The sequence below is a fragment of the Rhamphochromis longiceps genome, linkage group LG13 (assembly GCF_057381845.1).
Source record: "Rhamphochromis longiceps isolate RC_006_pf linkage group LG13, R_longiceps_female_GT1.1, whole genome shotgun sequence".
In the NCBI taxonomy this organism is placed as follows: Eukaryota; Metazoa; Chordata; class Actinopteri; order Cichliformes; family Cichlidae; genus Rhamphochromis; species Rhamphochromis longiceps.
The window spans coordinates 15,229,846-15,255,741 of NC_140569.1; the positions used below are offsets into that span (position 1 = coordinate 15,229,846).

General features: G+C 39.0%; 1 protein-coding gene across 1 annotated transcript; it reads left to right on the forward strand.

The window, feature by feature from the left end:
- Positions 1-24,066, forward strand: LOC146655537 (phosphatidylcholine:ceramide cholinephosphotransferase 1-like). Its single transcript, XM_085427947.1, has 6 exons — positions 1-114; positions 15,739-16,602; positions 16,725-16,842; positions 20,071-20,224; positions 21,029-21,195; positions 21,631-24,066. The coding sequence occupies exons 2-6, from the start codon at positions 16,004-16,006 to the stop codon at positions 21,805-21,807; spliced, it is 1,215 nt and encodes a 404-aa protein (XP_085284073.1). The 5' UTR covers positions 1-114; positions 15,739-16,003; the 3' UTR covers positions 21,808-24,066.
- The last annotated feature ends 1,830 nt before the right edge of the window (positions 24,067-25,896 follow it).

A 25,896-nucleotide genomic window follows, 5' to 3' on the forward strand; every position in this document is an offset into this window, starting at 1 on the left:
GGGGAACTCCCTGCTAACCCGCCTACCCTACTGACCAAAAGATACAGACCACCACATTGCGGTACTGAGCAGTACGAGTCGAGAAGAGGTCCGTAAACATTTCACATTTCAACGGTAAGGCAATTTCAATACAGTTATCTAATGTCGAAAACGAACCTAGCTATCGAAAGATACCTCTCTGTTCCATATTTAGTTGTTAAGTTAACACTTTGGCTTCCGAGTCGTGTGGAGATAGGTTAACCTAAGTTAATGTGTTAACTACAAACTGAAAGGTAAACCGCTGTATTGCAACAGCTGCTCTTTTGTGCGACCACTTCTTATCTTTTCCATGTATTTCCAAACGTTGCGTTAGCCCACTAAGCGCTCCCTGGCCTTGTGTTGAAACATTTTTATCGACTCTTCTCGACTAAACATGTCCCGTTATCGTTTATCGGGATTCGGCTACACTCCTCTGTGTGGTAATTTTAACCCGTGCTGGTTATTAATGTGCAGTTTTTATTCCTACACACACACACACACACACACACACACACACACACACACACACACACACACACACACACACACTTGCTTACTGTCCTCCCAGACCCTCGCTTTCAATACAAGAGCCCAAGCTAGCAGGCTAGCTAGCTAAATACTAAAGACGCCAGCTTGTCTATCTATTTTTAGGTGGTCAGACTATAAGCTTTTAAGCCACACTATACAGAGCGGCTGCTAAGGCCTTGGTGTGAATGAAAGCGGTGTTTTTAGCACGCTAAGTCACTTGAGTCAACCATTATTTGGATGCAAAGCTAAATCTCAGGTGTGCCCGTTACAGAGACGGCGGATGAGTGGGTGTATTTTCCACCAATCTCGCTGTACTACTCTTACTCTTTCTGTGTAAATATTAACCGAGAGAAAAAGATGGTCAAACATTTGTTTTAGCCCTGTGCTTCTTGGCTGAATAACAGCCGCATCTGTTTTGCTTCTCTTAAGAAGAAGAAGAAGAGGTGGGACCTGACATAGCACTGTTTTCCACACACTGCAACAGAGAAGCCCACTTCACTTTAAGGAAACAGAAGTGTTTAAATAATTGTAGCTTCTTTGAAGAAACAAAACCGAAATCTGTTTCATTTGCTGTGTATGACCACCGATATCCACACAGGGCACAAGGAAATGCCCTGAAGACTTTCACCAGTCAAAAGAGACAGTGAACGAAGTGAACAGGGAGATGTCTGTGCCAAGAAACTGTTGAGAAAGCAGCTCTTCACTGCGATAAACAGTGTGACTGCAGCCAGTGTCAAGAAGGCAAAATGTTAAATGGGGTTTATTGTTGTCACTGTACTCAGAGCTTTTGCAGAGAACGCCTCATTGCACAAGGGAAGCATGCCACACATTGAACAAGCATTTGACAAGCAAGAAAACAGATTTTTTTCGTTTAGTAAGGGGTAAAAAAATGTGATTCCTCTAGGCACAGCCATGAAAAACAGATTGGACAACAATACCACCATGAATTTCCTTTTTCCTCGAGTACTGGGAAAGAAATGGGGTTTCCATGCTGTCATTGACTATTGTGTGCCCCCCCCCAGTTTTTCATTTTAAATTTTAAATTTAGAAATTAAAAATATCTAACACAGACACACAAACGGTCTACTTTTTGTTTGTTTGTTTATCAATGATGTTGGTTACAGGAAGCAATTAAAGTGTATGAGGTGGTGTAAGTATTATTATTTTTGTTAATGATAGCACCATTGTCTAGGTTTTGACATTGACATCATTTTTGAATCTAACTGACAGTAGCACCCTTATGAGTGATGTTTGCATGTGCCGACAAACTGTTAGTGGAAGCTTAGGGAAATTTTTGGGTCTAGCCTCTGCAGAAGAGAGAGAAGCAGACAGCGGCAGGAAATGAGGAGAGACACAGTTATGAACAGAGCAGGATGAGGAAGACGAGTGAGACACAAACTCCAAGACAGGGAAAAGCAGATAAAAGGGGGGAAGAAGCCTGCATGTGCACTCACCACAGAGTTTTAGTAAATAAAGCCTTTTGTGAAAGATACACTGGGCGCGTTAGCAGTGCATACTGCATACTGGTGTAGTGGTTTGGGTGGATTTGTTTTGTTGTAATAGTGATACCCATATAAAAATTACTTCTCCGTTACCTCTGCAGGGCAGACTGAAATAACGCACTCTTGGGCATAAAATTTAACTCTTGAATTATTCCCCATTAATTAAGTTTACATTTATTCTTCATTCATTCATTTGTCAAAAATATACTTGATGTATTTAATGTTAATAATTTTTTTATATTAATGTAATATGTGGAGTTAGGGTTTGCTGATGTGTTTAAAGTTTTACTAACAGTCCACGTGACTTTGTGCCAACCAGCGATTTCTGATATATCTGTCGAGGTGATGGAGGTCTTGGTTAACAATTAACACAGCTGTGACAGTGTCGGGGAAAAACGAACATTATGGGCATCATAAAAGTGGACCCAGCACCGTACTAGAGTGCTTTAGATTGTCAGGTGTGCTTGATAAGGTGACTAATGTTATCCTGCTATCCTTACCTTTCTCTCTAGAAATGTAGTAATCTATAGTAATATGCTTAACCTCTTTGAGGATTTTGTTCACAAATTTTAAAGTCATTTCAGACCAGGGGGTGGTGTGTGTGGCAGAGTTTTATTTTGTACTGGCATAAACTATATAAGTTGTAAACTTGTCAGGTGCCACAGTCCTTCTGTCAGTGCTTTTGAAGTGGGGTTGAACTGCAACACTAGGATTAAATACCCTTCATTCAGAATAAATAATTGTGAAGGGCCAAGGTGGTTAGTAACACAGTGTGCAGTCATAGCCAAAATTTTGTTTCTCATGCACATTGCTGCTTCATTTTTTATATAGATTATTTTTGAAATGTTTTCATGATATGGTGAGGTTTAAAGTAAGTTTAAAGAATGTTTAGTGGTAAATAAATTATTTCAATGATTTTATGTTGGTGCCACTGGCTAAACATTTGGTCACATGTGTAGTTTTTGAAACAAATGTCTTTTGTTTTACCTAAAAATGGAAAACCGATCAAATTGTAATTGGAAGTCATAGTTCTGGGCCATTAAAAGAGGTGAGTTTAGCGGAAAAAACTATACAATGTCAACATATAAGGTGAAGTAAGTTATCTAACAGAAGTGACCAAAATTGAGCTAACAAACAAGAGAAACACAAACACTGACACATGATGTAATTATGTAATTACAAAAACAAAACATGAAAGTAACTAAATATGTTAATAACTTTCTATGTTGTGTAGCTACTGGGTACATAACACTATTAATAACTTGTGTTCATGTATAATGGCTTTGACTGGAGTACTGTCCAGGATTACTGTCTAGTGATGGGTATTAAGAACCATAAATTCAAACTAGTCTGACACATGGTCCCTCTTAATATTTATGTAACGATTACTGATTCTAAGATGGAAATTTTTTATTCAAATTTCTAAGCACCCGTTAATAATTGTATTGCTGTCTGTTTACATCATGTGCCTTCTGGTCATAGGCTGGAATTTTCAAAATCCTCTTTATTTTTCTTTCTTTTCTTTTTTTCTTTTTTTTTTTTAACTCTATATATCTCACTGAATTATTCTAAATTCTTTTTTGGTGGCTACTTCTAAGTTCACCGCCTCTTTCACTTCTTGTGCTTTTGGTGTGCCACAAGGTTCTATTTTGGAGCCTTTATAGTTTCTGATATATATGGTCCTTATGGTCCACATTTGTTATCACTGATACACAGATGACATTTAATTACATATCTCTTTTAAACCTCAAGATGTTTCTAAGTTCTAGATCTTGCATAGGTGCCAAGACTCTATTAAAAATTGGATGGCTCCCAATTTGCTCTGACTCGATAAAGAGAAAACAGAAGTACTTGTTTGTGGCCCTTGTGAGATTTGTGCCTAAAGTAATGGAAACATGAGGTCCCTTTTGCAAAAGTGGCGAAGAGACCTAGAGTTACACTAAGAAACTTTTGACTGAGTTTCAGCTTGGATGTTTGTGTTAAAGAAAGAAAGAACCTCAACAAAAAACAAAACAAAAAAAACCTAACAAAAAACAAAAACAATTTTTAATTTCCTTGTAGTTTAATTTGGGATATAACAGTTGTATTCATTCATAGCCATTTGAAATGTTCCAAAGAATGGCACAACAGCATATAAAAATGTAAAGATAGGCTCTGGTGGGCTTGTTCTATGTTAGGCTAAAAAGAGTTAATGAAAAAGCAGCTAAATGCTATATACTGAATATAAAAAGGTAGTTGCACATAAATAAGGCAACACCAGCAAAATCAGAAAACTGATAAAAGGACCATTTGTTATATTAATAGGTATGGTTCAGCATATTTGGCTGCTTAACTAAAACACCAGCTTCTTTTGAACAGCCTCTCATTTCTAACACTGCTGGGATTAACTAAAATTAAGGTCTATTGTTTGCTGTCATTATCAAAATGACTCAGAACAAGGTTGGCATTGAGTTTCAGCACTCTTTAAAATCTTCCTAATTAGGGCTTGATCCCCACTGTGTGCTCCCTTTGGGTAGCAGTAACTTAGCCTAGTTTAAACTTAGTTCTGTGTAATAGTACCACTTACACTAACTAATTCTGTATTGTAAATTTTTGTTAATATTCAGTTTCTGTTTTTTATTTCATAGGTTTTATAATTTAAAAAATTAGATATTTATTTGATGACTGAAAATAGTTAGCATATTTGTGCTTTAATATGCAATCTTATGTGATAATGCTAGTAGCTAATGCACGTGTTAGTTGACTTTACATTTTATTGATCAACTGCTATTGGTTTAATTAAGCATTTATGGGCCAAGTAAAATGCAGAGCTTCAGTACTGTTTCTGCCATAATTAGAAACACATGAAATTTTACCACCACTCACATGATGCCCCAGTTTCTTGTGTCCTACAACAGCTTTTAGAAATCTAGGCTAGTAGCACGGAAATGTCAGGAAAGAAATTGTGTCAAAATACAAGATGGCATTTTAATAATTCTGCAACAAAAGGGCAGTGCATAAGTAGGAATTTCACTGGAGTTGATGTGTGAGCTTTAAGTTTTTAGTTGATGCAGGGCCATGACAAACACATGTTGGCAAGCATGATGGGTGGGTCTGTTGGTAAGACATTTTAAGCAGATCAAGCTACCACTGAAGGCCTTTTAATGGCTTATATTTTCCTCGCATACATCTGAGCTGGCTATTTTCCTTTTTGGTTTCTTTCAGGTAGCTCCGGTTCCTCTTTGCATCCCATATTAGTTATCGGACTTAGGGCTGCACCTTACCAGCTGCTTGCATCTCGTCACATGTCGTTATAGCCTTGTGGTGCTTTGGTGGAGCTATTATTTTATTATTTTTTTATCAAGTGATGAAACAGATTTCGCAAATTATGTAAGAAAACTGTTCCTGTTAAACATTTAAACAAAGTATTGTCCTCTGTAATAGCTACAATTTTAGGTACTGTATTGGCATAGGCTGACATGCTGGTCTCTCACTCAGACATCAGCTAGTGTCAGTGTTATGCATGTAAATGCATAGTATAACACTTTTCTATTACATAAAAATGTATAAGAATATTATTGCAGATTGTATGATACGGTGCAGCCTGGGGCTGGGCGATATGGCCTAAAATCCATATCGCGGTATAATTTGAAGCACGTGTAGTAACGATATATATCGCGATATATTCTTTTCTTCTGTATAAGGTATTTTCCACACTATAAGGCACACTTAAAGTCCTTTAATTTTCTCAAAAATCGAGAGTGTGCCTTATGTTTGAATTCTGGTTGTGCTTACTGACCTCGAACCGATTTTGGCGTGCAGAAATCTGTTAAAAAATGTTTTAGTACAACTTTGGTAAGCCGCACTGCTTGATAGATTGTCAGAGCATTACGGCTGCCGTAGTGAGGAGCTTCGCTTTGTAATCTGGGTCCAAAACTCCGTCTTCTTCAGGTCCCAAAGTCAAACAAACACTGAGAGTTAAAAACGGTCTAAATTCTTTCATCTTTAATAAAATCATCAGCCTTGCTGCTTTACCAGGTGTAACAATTAAGTTTAACATCCAGGCATCCATGAAAACAGAATTTCTTACATTTAACTGAATTAGAAGTTAACAGGAAGTTAGCTCGCTAGTTTCCACCTAAACATGACATACCATGTTGTGACTGAGAGATTTTTTTTAATTCAAACGTACAGCTCTGCTATCACTTAACATAATATGTCAACATAAATGAAAACAGAAAACTAAACAGCAGTGGCGTTTGCAGGGTTACTAAAGTTGGACTACCTGGTATATAATGTTGTCCTACGTGATTGCTAGCGACACAGCTATGTTAGCATAACATTAGCACAGTGAAGCTGGAGGATGAACGCCAACTTTTTTCCCACTCGATAAAAGTTAACGTGAGGGATTCTGGTGGTTAGAGACAAATGCAATCGCATAGCAGGGTGCTATACACGGGCCAAACTTCAGTCAGGAGAACAACTGAGATTATTTATCCACAATACGAGGTTAGTTATTAATATACTGCAACAACATGGAAATAGAACAGCTGCGAGAGAATTCAACATTAATGAATCAGTTACGGAAGTGGTGGAAGCGCAGTTTTTGGCTTTCCCCATATTTCAAAAGTGCTTCATCTCTTTGCTATGACTGTCACCCGGCATAATTTGCAGATGATAATGGTTGTAGCCGCTGCGATGCTTTTGAACAAAACAGGCATAGCTTGATGACATCATCAACATGCGCTATCGCGATATAGTCAAAATCTCTATTATTGGCCAAATTGATATAGTTTCTATCGTATATCATTTATATCGCCCACCACTAGTGCAGCCTTATTGTAGATTTTAGGCTGTTTTACAAGGAAAAATGAACCTAGTAATGTACTTGGGGTAGCTGGTATAACAGTGACCAAAGGCAGACCAGTGCTATGACATATGAAACACAAATTGTGTAGACACAAAGCATTGCTAGAAAGTCAAGTAAGAGATGATTTCCCATTCAGTTTACGTCAGTCGTATAATGAGGAAGCAGACTGCAAAAGATACAGTTTGAGCCTACATGGTAATGAGCTTTAAGACTAATCATACCTATACAATTTTGTCTGGTTCATGTTGCCCTAGCTTCCACATGACTAAACCTTTAACATACACTTTTATACCTAATGGATTAAGGAGGTCACATACATAGTTTAAATAAAATAGTACGTTAATATAGATGAGCAAGTAGCTGTTTTCCTTCCATTTGACCTTCCTTGCCATGAGGATATCAAAAGGGCGCACTGATTGCCTCTTCACGTAAAGACTGTTGAGGTTGCAAAGACCCAGAAGACTTGGAGTACAGTAAGTTAATGATCCTTAAAAGTCCAAAGTCCAGGCTAGTTGAGAATCATCATTGTGCTTTGTTGGCATTTAAAGTGTGCTTTAAATGTTTTACGATTTTTCTAAATGACATGAGCTATCAATTTTCTAGTTTCAGTCAGAAAACATTATTGGCAAGTTGGGAATTTTCTGCCCAAGTCTGCTAGGTCATTGCAGCTATGAGACTCGTCTTTGTAGTCAGATTGTTGATAATATGTAGTCAATGCTGGGTAATACACTAATTACTCCCTGTTGACAAGAAGTCTTCTCTGTGCTATCCCAGATATAATTTATGAAGTGTCTACACCACACACAGATGAACAGAGCATCTAGCTAATTTGTGTGATGATCCTCTGGGGCTGTATGGGCCTATCATCTTTATCCATGACCCATAAAGCCACAGGTGGTTTTCTCATTAGAAGACAGAAACTCTCAGTACATTGGTTGTTGTGACATTCAGCTCCCCCAGAGACTTGTGCAAACACCTATCCTATTTTTGCACCCTTGCACTGTCAATTAACAGATTGATATGAGATAACATTGTTTTGTGATAGCAGGATTTTTAAGGTATGAACAGCATATGTTGTAGGTTTCATAACATAAAGTAGTAAAATAATGATATGGAGGTAATATTTCAACAACTTCAATTGAATTCATTCAAGAGTGAATGAATAGGAAGGAGTAGAAACGGCTCATTTTAATGACAGTATCATTCCATGGGCACTTTGTACTATACCTACAGTCATGCAGTTATAACCACAGTTCATAGTCTGGTCATGACAGTTGTCACTGTCACTGCAATATTATGCAAAACTTTCTAGTGGCTGTATCTTGTTCTGCATTTCACGTGGCTTCTGAAGCTGATTGGGTCACTTCAAGATATGATGCTTGCAATTGTGGTTTTTGCATTTATTTTTGGTCGCATTTCAAAGGGATCATGCCCCTCTGCAACACTAAATACACATTCTGTTATTTTAAGAAAGCAACATCAAGCTGTAGGTTAAATGAGAAAGTTGAGTGTGTTCATGGCATAGATTAAGTATTATTAAGAAGCAACTGTGCAAAAGCAAGGATGTTTACTTTGGTAGCATGTCTATCCTGATATAAAGTGCTAGGACTTTAAAAAACACAGTCGTCTCCCATTTTTATTTTATGTAGCCCGAGGAGATTATTCATTCCTGAGTATTCACCACTAAGGAAGTTTTAAAGTATAGAACCAGTGTGAATGCAAATGGATTTCTTCTCGTGAATCTGACCTTCTCAGTGGCTCTGTTTCTTAGAAATGGGACCATAGTCGAAGGAGTTGGCCTAACCAAATTAACTCATTCCAATGGCTCTCTGAACTACCATGTGATCACAGGAACAAACAGGGTTACATTTTATCAATGTAATATTTCACTGCAGCCACGTTAGCCCGGCTATGTAAATATTGTCCTTTCATTGTCTATGGGGGTGTTTGTTTGCGTGCTGTAAAGGGATACAGATGAGAGCGTCTTGTTCATTCATTGTTAGTGGGCTCCAAAGGTACAAAAAAAAAATTGTAATCGGATAGAAGTCTTTCAAAATCTCAACAAAGAAAAGGCCAACACCCTTAGATCACAGAACAGGAAGAAGATAAACGATTCATTTCTTTTTAAAAGCAGTTGTGTGGAAATATCATATTTGTTTACTTCCATTGACATAAAATGTTTTGTATTTACATTTACACAAAATTGTAATTGTATCACATGCAGACAGAGGTTAAAGGCAACACAAGCTTTTCACAAGTGAGATTTATTGGTGCAAAGTGGCGAAGTGATCTGCTGGCAGTTTTTCCTCATACTCTTAATAAATCAGTACTTATTCTGAGCTGTGAATATCAGAAAGTGTGTGCATTTCACCACTTACACTGGCGCACAAGTGGCACGGAGGGTGTAAAAAAAAAAAAAAAAAAAAAAAAAAAAAGTGTTAGGCTGCATACAGTGCTGTATCTACTGTAGCTCAGAAAGTTTATAGAGAATAGAAGTTATTACTGCGACGTGGCTGTGTGAATCTATGTCAGGTTAGTGAGATTTAAATAATTAAATCTCACTTTGGCAAGAGTTTAAAAAGAAGTTAAAATCTGGAATTGGTGCAACTCTTTGTTTTATTACTTGCCTGCAGTAGCAGGCAACATCCATGAGGGTCTTCTGTCCAAGAGTGTTGCTTGTATGCAAGCATGTGACAAAAGAGTAACTTCATTATTTCTAAATGTGCTTGGTATGGAGATTGGATTGATCACTGCCTAACAACAAAAGTAACTGTGTACCTTCCTCAAGACAAGTCATGTGGCATGCAAAGTCTATAGCCTACAGTTAAATAATTTTCTGATCGAATTATTAGACATCTACTAATGTGTGTATGGATGTAGCTGACGTAGTTAGAAAACTCTAATGCTGTATTTCATTTTATTTTACTTTAAATCTTGTGCATAGAATATAATTAGGACCTTTTTTTTTTTTTTTTTTACTGTGGCTTCTCTTCAACTGCAATAGCTTAGCTGTGTCTCAATGAGAAATAGCTAAATATGTAGCTTAAAAAAGGATTATAACTTATGTTAGGGGGCAACTAACAGTTTTCATTAGCAGTTAATCTACCATAGTTTAAAAGTAAAGAGCCAAATTGAATAACCCTGGGCGCTGTGAATAAGAGACACTTGTACATCAAAAGCTGAAATCCATTAATTTTTTCCCCTCCACATAATTGGAGTTGAAACACAGAGTGGTTACTTTTATGTTAGTGCTATAATAAAAAAACAGAACTGCAATTTCACCACATTTGATTAATCAGAAATGAAGCACAAATAATTTTAATAACACTAACATTAGTTGCCCTTTTAAAGCAAAGTGATGTGCTTGGCTAACTTCAAATAATTTGCACCTACAAAACCTGTGCAGAGTTGTTCTCAAAATAGCTGCGCAGCTGTTGATCTTTTTATATACTTCCACGCTTGTTGCTGCTAGGTACCTTGGCCCCCTGAATTGTTTTACATGGTTTGGAGACATTCCACTCTTCTTGTCATTGGTTAACTGGCCCCCCCAAAAAGGAAAAAAATTTAAATGCTCTGCAAAAAACATATCTACATGTTCCAGCTTGAGTGATCCACAGATAAACCAGCACAGGTGGGTCCGGTTTACTTGTGTCTGTGCACATTTATTTGTGGTAACATCTGTAGTGTGCATCTGTATTCGCAGCCCAAAATATGCAAGTCTGTACTTCTCCTAATTTCACAAAGCTGATTAATCATGCTGGGAAGTTTCAGCTCTCACAAGAGGCAGCCGTTTGTTTATAAATAAATGTGCAGCAAAATTCATAAAATCAGATAAAATATAAACACAATGTGTTTGCGTCCATTCATGCAAACATAAATTTTGCAACACGTAAGAAGGAGTAGTTAAACGCATCACACAGCTGACACTTTAAGCTCAAATTCATTTCAAGCATTTAAAAAGCGTGTATCTAGTGTTGGCCCAACAGAAAGTCATCAGTGTGTCTACCCTGTCAAGTACAGGAATGAATGTCGAGCAGAGCAACTGTGTTTTCAGAAAAGCTTTTTTTGAATTACTGATCTGAATCGACTCTCCGTTCATAGTCTTGATGTAAATGAGTCTCTTGGTCCCACTTTTGGCTCACCAACCAGACTATGGATGGTGGGTTTATGTTTGTCTGGTGATATATTGTTGCTCATGGGTGGTACTGTACTTGTGTTAAAACTATCCTTGTTAGAATAATTCTACTTTTTGTGTGCAACAGAGCTTACATGTGAAAATATGAGGAAATGGTGACATGATCTGCTTCTCCAAAATGCTTCTTTTACAATGATGGTTGCTTCCTTTGTTCTTTATTTCTTTCCATCACACCATGTGATGTATTTGTAGCTGTTAAACAACAATTAATTATTAATTTTATAGTTGAAAAGCATGCCCACATGCTTTTGGCCAGCAAGCCTTAGTTTTACGTGTAATGCTGAATTCCAAGTACTAGGCTCATTTGGTTTTAATGGCTGTGTTCCATTTTGGAAAATACCTGGTAGATAGTCGCTTCAGTTATTTACTGGCAGGATTAGAATGGCTTGTATCAAATATAGAAAATAGTGATGTTTATTCACCATTTTAATACCTGATAATCCGTGCCAGATGGGGAATAGAAAAGCTGACAATATTAGTCCTCGGCTAAAAATTGGACTACTTTCAGACAGTCTCTTCTGAAAAGGCATCATAGTGTTTCACAGCGGAAAACAATAAGTGACAGCGATAGTTGGTTGAAGAACGGAAGAAGGGCTACAGTGAGAAGTTTAAACCCCCATCTTCTTTTTCATCTTTGCACAACTGGCCACATTGTGAAATGCATGCGGAAGTCATCACTTGTGTTGGTGTGGGTTACTGAAGTGATTCAGCCATGCATCAAAGACTTTTAATGAATCAACTGGGTAGCTGCCTAAACCAATAATGGGTGAATAATCTTCATGAAGAATGCATACTTAATATTAAAATGAGACTTACAAACTTGTAACAGCTCATGTGAGTACTGTCCACATCGCTCAAGAAGTTAAATTTGCACAGTTAAGAAAGAACATCAGTTAAGAAAGAACATCAATGGCACAGAGTAAAAACCTCTTAAAACACAGAGTAAAAACACCTCGTCTATGTCTACACAGTTGATTATCTACAGTTTATCTTTTAAGACATCTGCTTGCTTAACTTGTCACATCATAGGATGTGGACTTTGCACTGCTTTATGTGTACGACTAAAGATGCATATACATACATGCATACATACATACATACACATCTTTGTTGCATTTCAAAATTCACAATAATATGAGGTTGAGGGTTTTGCTTGTTTGCTTGCAATCCTTAGTGTAATTTCTGTTGTGTGTGGAACACACACACACACACACACACACACACACACACACACACACACACACACACACACACACACACACCTTATGCTAGCAGAGAATCCTTAAGTTATAGGGTCACATAACCGTTACAGCCAATGAAAAAGTACCGCACCATACCTAAGTACCAAAATAACTAAACAAAAATATTGTTGAAAGGTGGTATCTTTCAAATTCAAATATAATATTTGTCCATGCAAATACACTCACTGGCCACTTCGTAGGGTCCACCTTGCCAGTAACAAGTTGGACTGTCTTTTGGTTTAAGAACTGCTTTAATTCTTTGTGCCATAGATTCCACATTTGTTGCGAGCATCCATGATGCAAATCTTTCTTTTCATCCCATCCCAAAGTTGCTCTACTGGATTGAGATCTGGTACCATGCCATGTTCACAAAACCAGTTTGACACTAGAAAAAGTTGCATTTCCTGCGAAAATGCTGTGTGAATGCCTTGTAGTGGAATCTGCTGAAAAAAGCAGAAGTAAAACTATGTGCTGAAAGGAGGTGAATAAACTGAAAATTCTGCAGAAAGAAGCAGAAATTTGTACTGACAATAGGTGAAAAAGTTCAACTGTCTCATGAAAAGAAAAGTTGCCCTGAGCAGGGTTTGAACCCGGGCCTCCTGGCCTTAAGGCGACTACTCATCTCACTGAACCAAACTGGCGTACAGGAAACCAAAAAGTGATTGAGAAACTGACAATTCTGCTGAAATGAGCAAAGGATGCTTTGTGCTGATAAGGGGTGAAAAGGCTGAAAATTCTGCTGAAAATAGGTTAATCAGCAGAACTTCTGCATAAAACAGGTATAAAAAAAAAAGCAGAAGGTTGTACTGAATAGAGGTGAATCAGCAGAGTTTCTGCTGAAAACAGCTGGAAAAGCTGGGATTTGTGCTGAAAAGGGGTGAAAAAAAATGAAAATTCTTCTGAAAAGGGATGAAGCTGAAATTTGTGTTGAAAAGGGTTAAAAAAAAAAGTTTTGTTAACTGAAAAAAACGTTGCCATAAGCGGGATTTGAACCCTGCCCTCCCGGTCTGGGAACAGCTGCTCATCTCACTGAGCTAAAACACACCTCAGCCTGGCAAGCAAAAATAAGTGACCACATTGATAACGTGTTCCATTCATTTCAATGGGCAAAAATAATTGCATTAAAAATTTAATATCTCAAAAAGTATAGAGGTTATAAGCCGGCATAAGCAGAAGGAGCAGAATTGTTTAAAGTTTGAACGGCAAAAATCGGTTAAAAACTGTGGGACTAGTTAAGGTGCAAAAAACGTACGGAAGCAACAACAATAAAGAAAGGATAAAGAATAAAGAGAAACAGGCATTCACACAATTATTTGAACTTTGTTGACATGGCACATTATGGTGCTGGGAGCAACCATCAGAAGATGTGATCATAATGGGATGGACATTATCATCAGCAGTACTCAGTAAGGCTGTGGCATTTACACATGCTCAAAGTGTGATAATAAAATTCCCACACAATTACTGGCAACCCAGACTGATGATAGAAGGCAGGACAGATCCATGTTTTCATGTTGCATATAACAAATTCTGACCTTACCATCCATATGTCACAGCACCAAGAGCCATGCCCCGTTCCAAGTCATCTAAATCATCTTTCGTCCTCATTCTGGTACTGTGAACCTTAGATTATCTTAACAGTGTCTACATGCCTGAATACATGACGCTACTGCCATGTGACTCACTGATTAGATATTTGCTTTAAAGGGTAGATAAACAGGTGTACCTAATAATGTGGCATGGCATTCCATTGTACAGGTTACTTTATTAGTTTGAGAATTAGTTTGTTGTTTCCCTTTGCTTGTGTGAGATTATTTGCAAGTAAGCTGATTCATAGACCGAAGGTCGTTCGCACCCAGCTGACTCAGTGACAGCTAATCTCTGATCTGTCTTGCTTGTGAACTGTTAACACATTGTTGTAAATGCTGCTCTGCTTTGCTCCCAGCATGCTATGTCTTCATACACAGCTGGGATGTCACGTAGCTGGTCCGTGGGGGTACCATTAGCATTGTCTTTATTTATTAATTTTTTTACACTTCTTTTAGTAGTGTTTTGTATTCGTTGGAATTATTGAGTGATTAGGTCAAATTATTTCCCTGACATCAGCGAGAATAAATCTGATGCCAGGTGTTACTGCTTCTGTAGACAACCAAGCTTACAGCCTTTTTATTTGGCCCTGTTTTGCTGGCCTAAATGAAGAGGCCTCTGAGCAGATTGGAGGTGAGATGAGGTACTGATGTGCAGCTTGTTGTCCTGCCAACCGGTCAGTCTGCCAGTGTATTTAGCTGCTGCTGGCCTAGGCTGACCTGGCTGTATGAGGGCATGACTGCTGGCTGACTGCCCTCCTGACAGGGGTGGGGCTGACTTGGCGCTCAGCTCTGACCTTCATTCTGATTTATGAGTTCCTCTTCTCAGCCTGGTTCCCTCCCATCCTCCTGCTCTGTTGACCCATCCATATGGTAGAGCAGAATTTGTCTCCAGATGTACATCTCTCTCCCAGAATCACAAGCAGGGCCTCCCTGTGTCAGCCGCCTACACCGCGGTGTATAAACAAACTAATGAAATGCAGCAGATACGTGAGTTCATCTTCTAGCTGGTGTAAAGATTTTGATGTTACTATGCACACTACAAAAAGAAAACTTAAGTTGAAGGTAAAAGGCACGATTTACTTGCAGAATGTTATTTTCTCAGAGAATATGAACTTTTGTGATTTTTTTTTTTTTTTTTTTTTTTTTTTTTGATTGATAATATTGTGAAACAACCTGAATTACTTGGTCAGCTAGCTTGACAGTCTACTCCAGCAAACTGTAGAAATTAGGATTTATCTGTGTTTGGCCCTGTCTCCTCTGCTTATTCCATGAGCGATGAATCCCTGCCTCACACTGTAGATGTTTTCTTTTCTCCTTCCATCTATCCATCACTTTCTCTTTCTTTGCATTTACCTCAGATATGTGAGCCTTTGTCAAATAGTAGTGATTTTGAACCAGAAACCCCCTTTTATGTTGCAACTCAAAAGAGGCACTCCATGACATGTTTTGTGTGTATTTTCACACCCTCTCAGCAGATAAGACTTATAATGTGCTCATGTTTGCATGGGAGGTCTCCCATCAACATCTATTTGAATCTGAAACCCTAACTCTGAATTAAATCTTTGGTGGTTTGATCTGTGGTTTGCAACATGCTGCTCTATTAAACGGAATGCACACACAGGCTTGCAGGTCTGGTCAGGCATCCGGTACAGGCCACACCCAGCAGCAGCCTAAGCCGGATGTCTGCATGCAAATTGACTTAGTGCCGTTTACTAGCATTATGAATCATGTTTTAATTTCTCTTAGGGTGGAGTATGTGGAAATGGATATATATGTCACCACTGCAGTCTGATTCACAGCATTTTATTTTTCACAGGGGTGAAGTGTATGGAAAAAGCTTGGTGAAGGAAGCTGCTGTGACTCACATCTGTTCATCTGTTGGTCCTAACCCTAAGAGATCTTGCTTCCTTCTTTTTCTTCATCACAATAAGAGGAGGCTTGGGCTCCCTCTAGGTGCAAAACTCACCATGTGCCAAAACTGGAGAGGATGTACCACTATCCTTTAAACAGCCAAATCTCTTTTAACCCTTAACCTCTAGTCTGAGGACCATCCTAATCCTCCACATTGCCCGCTGGCCAAAATGAGGAAGGTGGTGGCATGGACAGCAGAGGATGTTTCCCAGTGGTTGAGCAAAGCGGGAATGCCGGAGTACATAGATGCCCTCCAGCAGATGAATGGCCCTGCTTTACTCAGGCTCACAGAAGCAGATTTCCAAAAGCCTCCTCTCTCACTGGTGTCGTCTGATTGTGGGCAGCAGCTGTTGGAGCGACTGGAGACACTAAAGCTAGAGACACACATGGAGGCTCATAAAAACGGCCACGCAAATGGGCACGTTGGTGGAATATCCAACGGAAGTAGTAAGTCCCACAGAAATGGCACATTGAAGGAATTCCAGGACATGATTCAAATTCCTATCCCTACAATGGAGGCTACACCATTCCCTGCTGAGTGGGGGAAGACGGGCATAGCATTCCTCTATGCGGTGGTGTGCTTTGTCACCACCACTGTTGTCATCTCGGTTGTCCACGAGAGAGTCCCGACAAAGGAGCACACTCCACCACTGCCCGATAAGTTCTTCGACTGGTTTGATAGGATAGAGTGGGCTTTCTCCATCTGTGAGATAAACGGCATGCTCCTGGTGGCACTCTGGCTCATACAGTGGATACTTCTCAAGCACAGGTACAGTCACCGTCTCAGTTAGGTGTAAACTTTTAGCTTGTCAAAGCTAAAATTTCATTTAAATGGAAATATATTATTCTTTTATTTACTTTCTTTCTCTTCCCTCTTCTTTTTTTCTCCAGGTCAATAATAGGCAGAAGGTTCTTTTTCATTGTGGGCACACTCTACATGTACCGGTGTATTACAATGTACATCACTACTTTGCCTGTTCCTGGGATGCACTTTAAATGTGCTCCAAAGGTATGAGCATGAATAGTTTGTTTCTTAACTGATTTTGGAACAAATGTTGTCTCCACTGATTGTATTTGTCCATCTATTTTTGCCATGGGAGGGTCAAGTAGTTGCTCAACTTTCTTTGGGTTCCTATTTTGCAAATGCTAGGAAAGCATTTTCATATCTCCTTATTGGAAGCCTTTGTATCAAGAATGAGAAACAAAAAGCCCAAGGGCCAGAATTGGCTGACTGGTCGAAAAAACAATGTCAGGTAATAAATTTGTAGTTAAAGTTCTTTGACACAGCCAAAAAAGGGGACTTTCACTTACCTGTACCACTTGTATGGAAGCCCGTTTCCGCCACTAAAAAAACAAACAAACAAACAAATATCCATAACACGAAATTTCGACTTATTAACTCGAAATTTCAAGTTACTTTTCTCAAAATTTCGAGTTAATCTACGTGAATGAGGTCACTTTCTTGTTACCTGGAAGCATATGGCGCAGAGTAACGCGCACTCAAAACCGGATTGCAAACATTTGGCGCTTTCACGAGTACGTTTGCTGATAGTAACGCCATGTGATTCAGCTAATAACACAAGGATTTCATCATTTTTGAAGCCACGCTGAAATTACTCAGCAATCTGTGCATTCATGACTGGATGTAATACCAGTAGCTTAGCTGTAGCATTTGTACCTGAAGGCTTCAGCTTCCGGGTAACAAGGAAATGACGTCATTCACGTAGATTACTGATTGGCAGTGCTTACTCGAAATTTCGAGTTACTTTTCTCAAAATGTCAAGTAAATAAGTTGAAATTTCGAGTTAATAAGTCAAAATTTCGAGAAAATAACTCGAAATTTTGAGTTATGGATCTTTTTTTTTCTTTTTCTTTTCTTAGTGGTGGAAACGGGCTTCCATTGAGATCAAAGTTGGCTGGATTGGGCCCAAGAGTTTGACATCCCTAAATCAAGGCTTTCTGTGGGGATAATATCTTCTTTTACCTAGCTTAAAATATTATTTTAGGATCATGCTACTAAAGTTTAGGTCATGTAGCCTACCTTGCTCATGTTGACATATTTGGGGGAAATGTAAGATTGATGGCAGATAAGCCACACAGCCTTTCTGCCCCGATAGTGTCGTACACCGTTGCTTTTTGCTGTTATGTAAAAATACCACACCACTTCCTCCGGTGGTGCAGCAAAGCCTGAGGAAGTTGGTCTTCAAATAACAAAGATGTGTTTGTTATTTGACTCTGTATGTTAAAAGAAAATATAAAATCCACATAATATTATGGATATTAACAGATACTACAGCATTACAGTTCTTTTTTTCATGGTTCAAACATCTCAAAGGGATTCATCATGTATTGTTACTTTAAACTTTGCTAATTAAACTATAGTCATGTGAGAAAACCTTTCACAGAATTCCTGTGGAGAACGTAAGCAACCTTGCAGGTTCACTAGCTTGCAGAACCACTTTTAGCAGTAATGACTTGTTTTGTATTCGACTTTATCGGTCTCTCATATCAATGTAATACTAATAATAATGGATTGCATTTATATAGCGCTTTTCGAGACCCTCAAATCGCTTTACAATTCCACTATTTATTCACTCTCACATTCACACACTGGTGGAGGCAAGCTACAGTTGTAGCCACAGCTGCCCTGGGGCAGACTGACAGAAGCGAGGCTGCCATATCGAGCCATTGGCCCCTCTGGCCCAACACCAGTAGGCAGTAGGTGAAGTGTCTTGCCCAAGGACATAACGACCGACCGACAATGTGGGAATATATTGTGTCACTCGTCTTTACAGCATTGCTTTTACTGGAGTTTGTGGACATAAGTTTATGCACAGCTGTTTTAATGGCTGGCCACAGCATTTCTATTAGGTTGATGTCTAGACTTTAGATCCTGCAATGACCCAGTTAGATTCTTTTCCCTTTCAGCCTCTCTGTTATAGATTTGCTGCTGTGCTTGGGTTCACTGTCTTGACCTAATTTAGGTCAAACTGTCAGACAGATGTCTTCACACCTGACATTAGAGCACTTAAACGTAGGCTACGTCCGCACTAATGTGTTTTTGTTTGAAAACGCATCGTTTTCTCTCCGTTTTGGCCTCCCGTCCACACTGAGACGGCGTTTTCCTCAAGGAAAAACACAGCGTTTTGAAAACGCTCTCGAAAACGCATACATTTCAAAACAGAGCTGTCCCGTCACAGAGTGGACACTGGAAAACGCAGACTTTCTAAAACGATGACACATTTTAGCCATGTGATGCAGTCATGTGACCAATTAAACAAAGATAGCAGAGGGCATTATACAGCAGTTGTTTTGATTGCTCTCAATTTTGACAGCCCTTAAAAAGATTAATATCAGTTTGTACATGCTCCAGATAGCTTTTCTTCAAATTCTTTAATTCTCACTTGCTTTTGCGCATGCGCAGGACTGGAACGTAAGCGTTTTGGCCCGTTTCAATGTGGACGCTCAACTCTGTGAAAACGAGCGTTTTCAGACCTATCCGGGCTAGTGTGGACGTAGCCAGAGTCAGCTCAATGATTGCAAGGTGTGCAGGTCCTGTTGCTGCAAAATGAGTCTAAATCAAGGCCCCTACACTACTTTGCTTGACACTTGGTGTGAGGTGTTGGTCTTGACATGCTGTGTTTGGTTTTTACCAAACATCTCCACTGCGGTCTTATTTCTCAAGTCCTGTGGTTTGTTCAGATGCATCATTTTAGAGACGAGAGGCTTTCTTCTAAAAATCAAAACAAAAAAAACCCACACCTGAATGCGCCAGACCAGCAAACTGCATACATCTCTGCTTTTATAGGAATTGTCAGTTGCTGATGATTTATTAATCAGATGTATTTGATTAGCAGAACCTGGCTGCTACTACCCTTCTTAATTCCTGTGGAAGCAGTAAGGCTGTACTTACAGTTTCACGGGACTGCATAGGTTCCTGTGAAAACTCCTTTTTCCACACTGTATATTTTGCTTCCAATATAGTCGTTTTTATGAGCGTATGGTTGCAGAAGCTTTCACTTGTAACCAGGTATTTTGCAATTGTCATATCTTCAGTATGGTTTACCTATATCTAAATAATATAATTGTCATAAAATAATGGAATTTGGGAATTCAAAGGAAAGCTAAAAAGCAACGACAAACTTTTACATTTTTGCTTTTTATAAGTTATGTGCACACACTTGCCGATGGCGTCTTACTTTAGAGGTGAATTAATGAACGACTGTGTTTCTTTCAGCTGCTTGGGAACTGGGAGGCACAGATGAGGAGAGTAATGAAAATGATTGCCGGTGGGGGACTATCCATCACAGGTGCTCACACTATGTGTGGAGATTACCTGTATAGTGGCCACACTGTCATGCTGACACTAACGTACCTCTTCATCAAAGAGTGTAAGTTTAACTTTGTCTATGTTGCAGTTTAATTAAGAATATATTGTAATATTTTACTTCTAGGGTCAGTTCCCTTTCTCAAAGTCAAGCTTTCTGTTTAAATCTGATGATTTTGACAGTCCCATAAACCATTTAAAAATGTGTGGGGTTCCCCCCCCCGATTTTCTCTGCTACTAAAATTAGCATTAAGATGGACTTATATTATATATCTTCGATTTACCAACTAGCCTTTCGGTTTTAGTGCCTTTGGCATCACATTGATATTTCACACTCGAGTAGATACTGTGACACAACAGCACAAGCAAATGTGGACCCTGTGTAAAAGTGAAGAGGAAGTGTTTCCGTCTCGACATTTTTTTTGTTGTTGTCATCTTAGTGTCAGTTTGTTTATTTGTAGTTTGGTTACATAACAACAGTTTCTGTTGCTCAGCAGGCGTTAACCATTATCTAACCACCCCCCACCCCCATTCCCCCCACCCCCACCAACCTTGTTTACTGCTAACCCAGAATGCGGATGAAATGCTGTAGCTTTTTTAACTGCTTTATCATATTGTGGCAATGTTTTTGATTAAATCCTGGTTTTTATTCGCCTGTGATACATGGCACTGCAGTGCTGGTTGATACAGTGGTGACATCTAGTGGTGAAAAGAAGAAAAGCTTTAAGTAGTGCTGTAGGGTCACACTGACACATCAGTACCAGCTGATACAGGAGTTGGAATTCATAGGAGGAGAAAACAATTTTTTGGTATATGGTTTGTTCTTTCTGGTGTTTTGAACTTATTTTTCCCCCTCTCTTTTTGGTAGATTCTCCAAAGCGATTCTGGTGGTATCACTGGCTTTGCTGGACTCTGAGTGCAGTGGGAATAGTCTGCATCCTTCTTGCCCATGACCACTACACTGTGGATGTGGTTGTGGCCTACTTTATCACTACACGTCTCTTCTGGTGGTACCATACTATGGCGAACCAACAGGTGATTGTACCATTTATGTTTGTCTGCTAGATTTATATTTTTTATTTTTTTGGACAAAGATAATGTCATCAAAGTAAAGATGCCTAATCTTGCTATAAAACACAAAATTAGCAAAATCCTCTTTTGCAATAAAGAGTTGAGCAATGAAACATACCAAAGGTCCCTCTAGGTTCCTATCTATATCATATATTATAATGTCGTCATGTTGCCTAGCAACCACATACTAGTGGGCTAAAATCATGTGTAGCATAGACATGTACTAGAATTCAAATGTGCTGTTTTGGAGTGAATAAAGCTGAATAGAGCCTGTGCTTTAGTACGTAAGTTGTATAGTGTATGTGAGTTATAGGTACCATTACAAGGTCTTAACCTGCCACAATAGGAATTGTGGCTCAGTTGTGATCTCTCCTTTTTGTTGTTGTTGTTGTGTTTCAGTCGCTGAAAGAGACATCACAGAGTAACCCATTCTCACGGGTGTGGTGGTATAGACTGTTCCAGTACTTTGAAGAGAACGTGAACGGCCCGGTCCCCCGGAACTACCAGCTGCCATTGTCGTGGCGAGCGTTGCACTGGAACCACAGCGTGAAGTACAGCAGACTGGACATCCAGTGACCCCTATCATGTTAAAGCAGGCGAGGACTGTGACTTCCATAAGTGCTGTTTTTAACCAAGGAAGATGGCACTGTCCAATGTAGCGCTGTCCTTTCACCTCTAGTAACACCCTTGTCCACATGGGTAGCACTGTGACCCACTTAGTATTTTCTTGTTCCTCTCTTCGTTCTTTTCTGACAGTGTTTGTCGACACAGAGCACTAATTTATTTGTTTTTGTTTCCATTTCAAAGGTAACATACATTTCTGCTTTTATAGTACATCTATAAAGCATTTAAACACTTTTTTTTTTTAAAAACTCAACTTGTTTGTCAAAACGACACACACAAGTTTTCTTTCCCTATCAGCACAAAAGAATAGTCGATGTTGTCATATTCTCAAATTTTTAGTGCAAATGGGTCAATCAGAGGTTTATGTAAGAACCAAAATGCCATAAGTATTTTTTCCCTTTTTTTTTTTTTAATAGCAGCTTAATTTTTGTAAACTATCCTTGCTGAAACGAGTCAAAGGTGCAAAAATAATTTTTCTAAACATTTCAGACTTTATTTTTCAAAAACAAATGATGTCCAGAGAAGATTTTTAGATTTTTATCTTTTTCAAGATGGATAACTGAGAGCATAAGAATCCAGTGTGGTATAATATGTTTCCAGTGCCTTCTTTTGCTTGATTGTAAGTACTATATGTAATGTGTCTGTCTGCAGCGGTACCTTCCTCGTACCGTGGCGTGGTCACAGTCTCGTTCCCATGAATGTATAAAACAACTACGCCAGCCTTGCCAGAAGATTGGTCTTCCCAAGATTAAGTGCAGAGACAGGACGTATCCAGTTTGGTTGTCAGTGCTCTTTGATGTCAGTTTGTGCTTAGCTGGTTAACTCTGTTCTACCAGAAACAATGACTGTTAATTGTATTTTGTTCATGTCTAAAGCGTTTCCTTTTCACCATGGTTTAACCGCCACCGGCTATGTTCAAAGCCCAACCACTGATGCTCAGTTGCATGCTACACCACATCTGCTAGTTTTACTTTGCAACAGTATCTGGAAAAATCACTCCCTAATTGGAAGTTGCATATGAAATGTCTCTGAGGTGCTGAGTTGAGTTATTCTGGGTCTGGACACGTCTTGTGCATCAATGCAGAATCTCTTCCTCAGGAGATAATGAGCCCCTCTCTTGTTCCCCACACGGAGGTCTTTGTTTGAAATCAGAATTAACCTCATTAGAGTATTGTCGCGTAACCTTTTTGGTGATGAAACGTAGAGGGAAATGTTCAGCGTGACACTTGTGTCGAGCTGAGGAAATGTCAACAAAAAAGAAACTTGAATCAAAGTTTCTGACCATGTTTGGAATGAATTTACCGACTTCGTACATGTGCTAAATCAGGCTGCTATCCAACAGTTTGAGAAGAGTAAGTGCAACACCCAAACAATCCTCTTTCTCGAAGTCACAAACAATGAGACTTGTTTGTGGTTTGTGAGGAACAAACTGAACCATGATGCACAGAGCTGGTGACATTTTTGGCCATAAGCGTGCAAGAATTAACTTCCATGAATGTGAAAATGCGTCCTTATTGATCGAAATAATTAGATTTTTGTTTTGTTTTTTGTTGGGTTTTTTTTTTTTTGTAACTGTGACTGAATTGTAGAGTATTACACAAAAGTTCATATATAGGGAATCATTAACCTTGCTACATGAATCTGTAACTTCAAATTAAGCTCAGTAGCGCTGCACTAATTTAGTTGCAATATCGGACAAGCCCAAATAAAGCGTGCAACTGGTGTGATTATATTCTTTAAACTTTCAAATGAAGGCAGTAAGAACATACCATTATTTTCAAATCGATCTCATGAGCCTAGTAGCGTTTAATCCCAATAAGAGAGCCTTGATGTTTGAGACAGATTACAGCACTAGCTTCACCTCCTTCTCGTAGCATTGTCCAATCATTTCACTTTTCTAAAGAATCATCAGCTCAGTTTCAAAGAGCACAGCAGCTCCCTTGCATACAGCCATATTCTTGATTTTGGCTTATGCTTGGTCAAGACACAGTTCTCTTTGAGGGCTTGGATAAGAATAAAGGTTGGGTTTAATGTTTGTCAGTTAGTTTGCCAATCAAGTCATTATTTCTTTTTGTTGTTGTCTTGTTCCTCTTTAAATGTCACACTCACACTTTTTTCCTTTTTGTTTGAGTGTTCATACCAGATATTTGTAAGATATTATAAATGAATCTACTTGGGATGTTTTTGAATAAAACATTTTACTATAATGTATTTGACTTGTTTGTGCCTTTTCTTTAAAATTGACTCCCCCCCCCCCCCCCCCCCCCCCCCCCTTTCTGTGAAATTGTTGAACCTGAACATGACGTCATGGCAGATCTAACTAACATCCAGCAGATGGACACATTGAGCTGGATAAATAAGAGCAGTGTAAGGAGGCCTGGCTTCTGTCAGAAGATGGTTTCACTTCCAGTATACAGCTAATTTGTGCAATACTCTACTGATAAAGTTACAAGGCAGGCTTAAAGTTCTTTCGACATATATTAAGAAATGCCAAAAGTATATTTTCTGGGCCAACATTATTGCGTAAACAGGGGAATAGAAACTTGTGAATATTACAGCTTTCTTTTTTCATTGTAGGTCTTCTTTTTTACCTTTCAAACAAGTCTCTCTCATGTTTGATGCTTTAGTCGTTCTGTAATCCCGCCTCTCATCCATACAGCTGTTTATTGTCAGCCAATCCAATGAACTGGGGCTCTTTGAATAAACGCACCATTTATAGCTGAAAACGCTGCTGGAAAAAAGGATGTTGTGAGAGCTGAGGGTGGATAAGAGCAGTGGCATTACACACGAATGGTTCAACAATGGAACTTAGTCTGGGGGAAAAGGCTATATTAAGCTAACGAGAGCCATAAGTGTGAGAGAATCTGTGGGCTGTTGTTATGATACACATCACAAAAAAATTGTTTTAAAAGCATTTTCCATTAACATCAATACTTTAGGTTTGGTAGACGTATTGACCTTGTAAGCCCACAACCTGGTTTTACATTTTGGTTCAAATGTTGCTACATCCTTTGGACGACCACAGGGATTGTTTTTTCCTAGGAAAATAAATAAATAAGCAGAAGCAACAGATTAATAAACCTTTTTTCCTTGCCATATGGTTTCTGGGGCATTCAACAATACGTGTGACTTCCTCTTTTTCCAACTGATTCCCAACCATCAAACCAAAACAAAACTCTTGCATGAAATCTGTCTGGGATGTTCATGTTGGACCGTGATTTCTCACAGTAACAACTTAACTGATAAAGTAGGTTTTCTGGGCCTGCAATACAGCCAAAAGTAAAGTTAGCTTCAGGCTTTCACCCCGTTTCACTCAGGATTGAAGTTGTGACTGCTCTCTTTTGAACTTTAAATAAAACATAACCCACAAATTACATCATGCAGATTGTCAAACGACTGATCGCAGTGCTGATCTTTGCCGACTCTGCCCACAACAGCCCCCAGAGGCACGAGAGATCCAAATAAAACTAATTAGATCACATTAGAGTATAAGAGGTCACTGCTAGATTTTTGTCACCTCTGGAGTTTTTTTTAATGATGTCTGCTAAAAGAGCAAGAGGTCTTCATAATTCCTCGGTTGAAAAAGAGGTTGCATATTTATTTTGAGCTGGTTCCTCAGTACACTTGAGACTTTGCTAGCACCCTGGAGAGATCGGGTTGGCCAGCCAAGCCAAACTCCCACACACTACTACTGTACACAGTCAAATGAGGGACAGGGAGGGGAGGAGTGAGCTTGTGCTCTAAACATCTTCTAGTTTCAGCCGACTTCATTAAACAGGCCGCAGCGAGGCTCTCAAGATGGTATGCAGCTTAATGTGTCTGAAAAGGTAATGTAATAACGCAGGTGAGCAGTCTGCAGTGTGGACAGAAATCCTGTAGTGTTCTTAATAACTGTCACCTTACATTTGATTTACGAATTTGGAGGGGTGAGATGCTCGCTGTGTGTGGAATTGCCTTTAGGTGCTTGTAGTTAGAGTCGTTCGGCATTATTTAAATTGTAATCTGTGAATGATTTTCCAGCATGTAAAATGTGAAAATGCA

Bases quoted from the DNA above. Each gene is read 5' to 3' on its own strand.
- LOC146655537 (XM_085427947.1), top strand. From the start codon at position 16,004: ATGAGGAAGGTGGTGGCATGGACAGCAGAGGATGTTTCCCAGTGGTTG. The intron at 16,603-16,724 runs GTACAGTCACCG...TTTTTTCTCCAG, and splicing joins TGGATACTTCTCAAGCACAG to GTCAATAATAGGCAGAAGGT. The intron at 21,196-21,630 runs GTGATTGTACCA...GTTGTGTTTCAG, and splicing joins ATACTATGGCGAACCAACAG to TCGCTGAAAGAGACATCACA.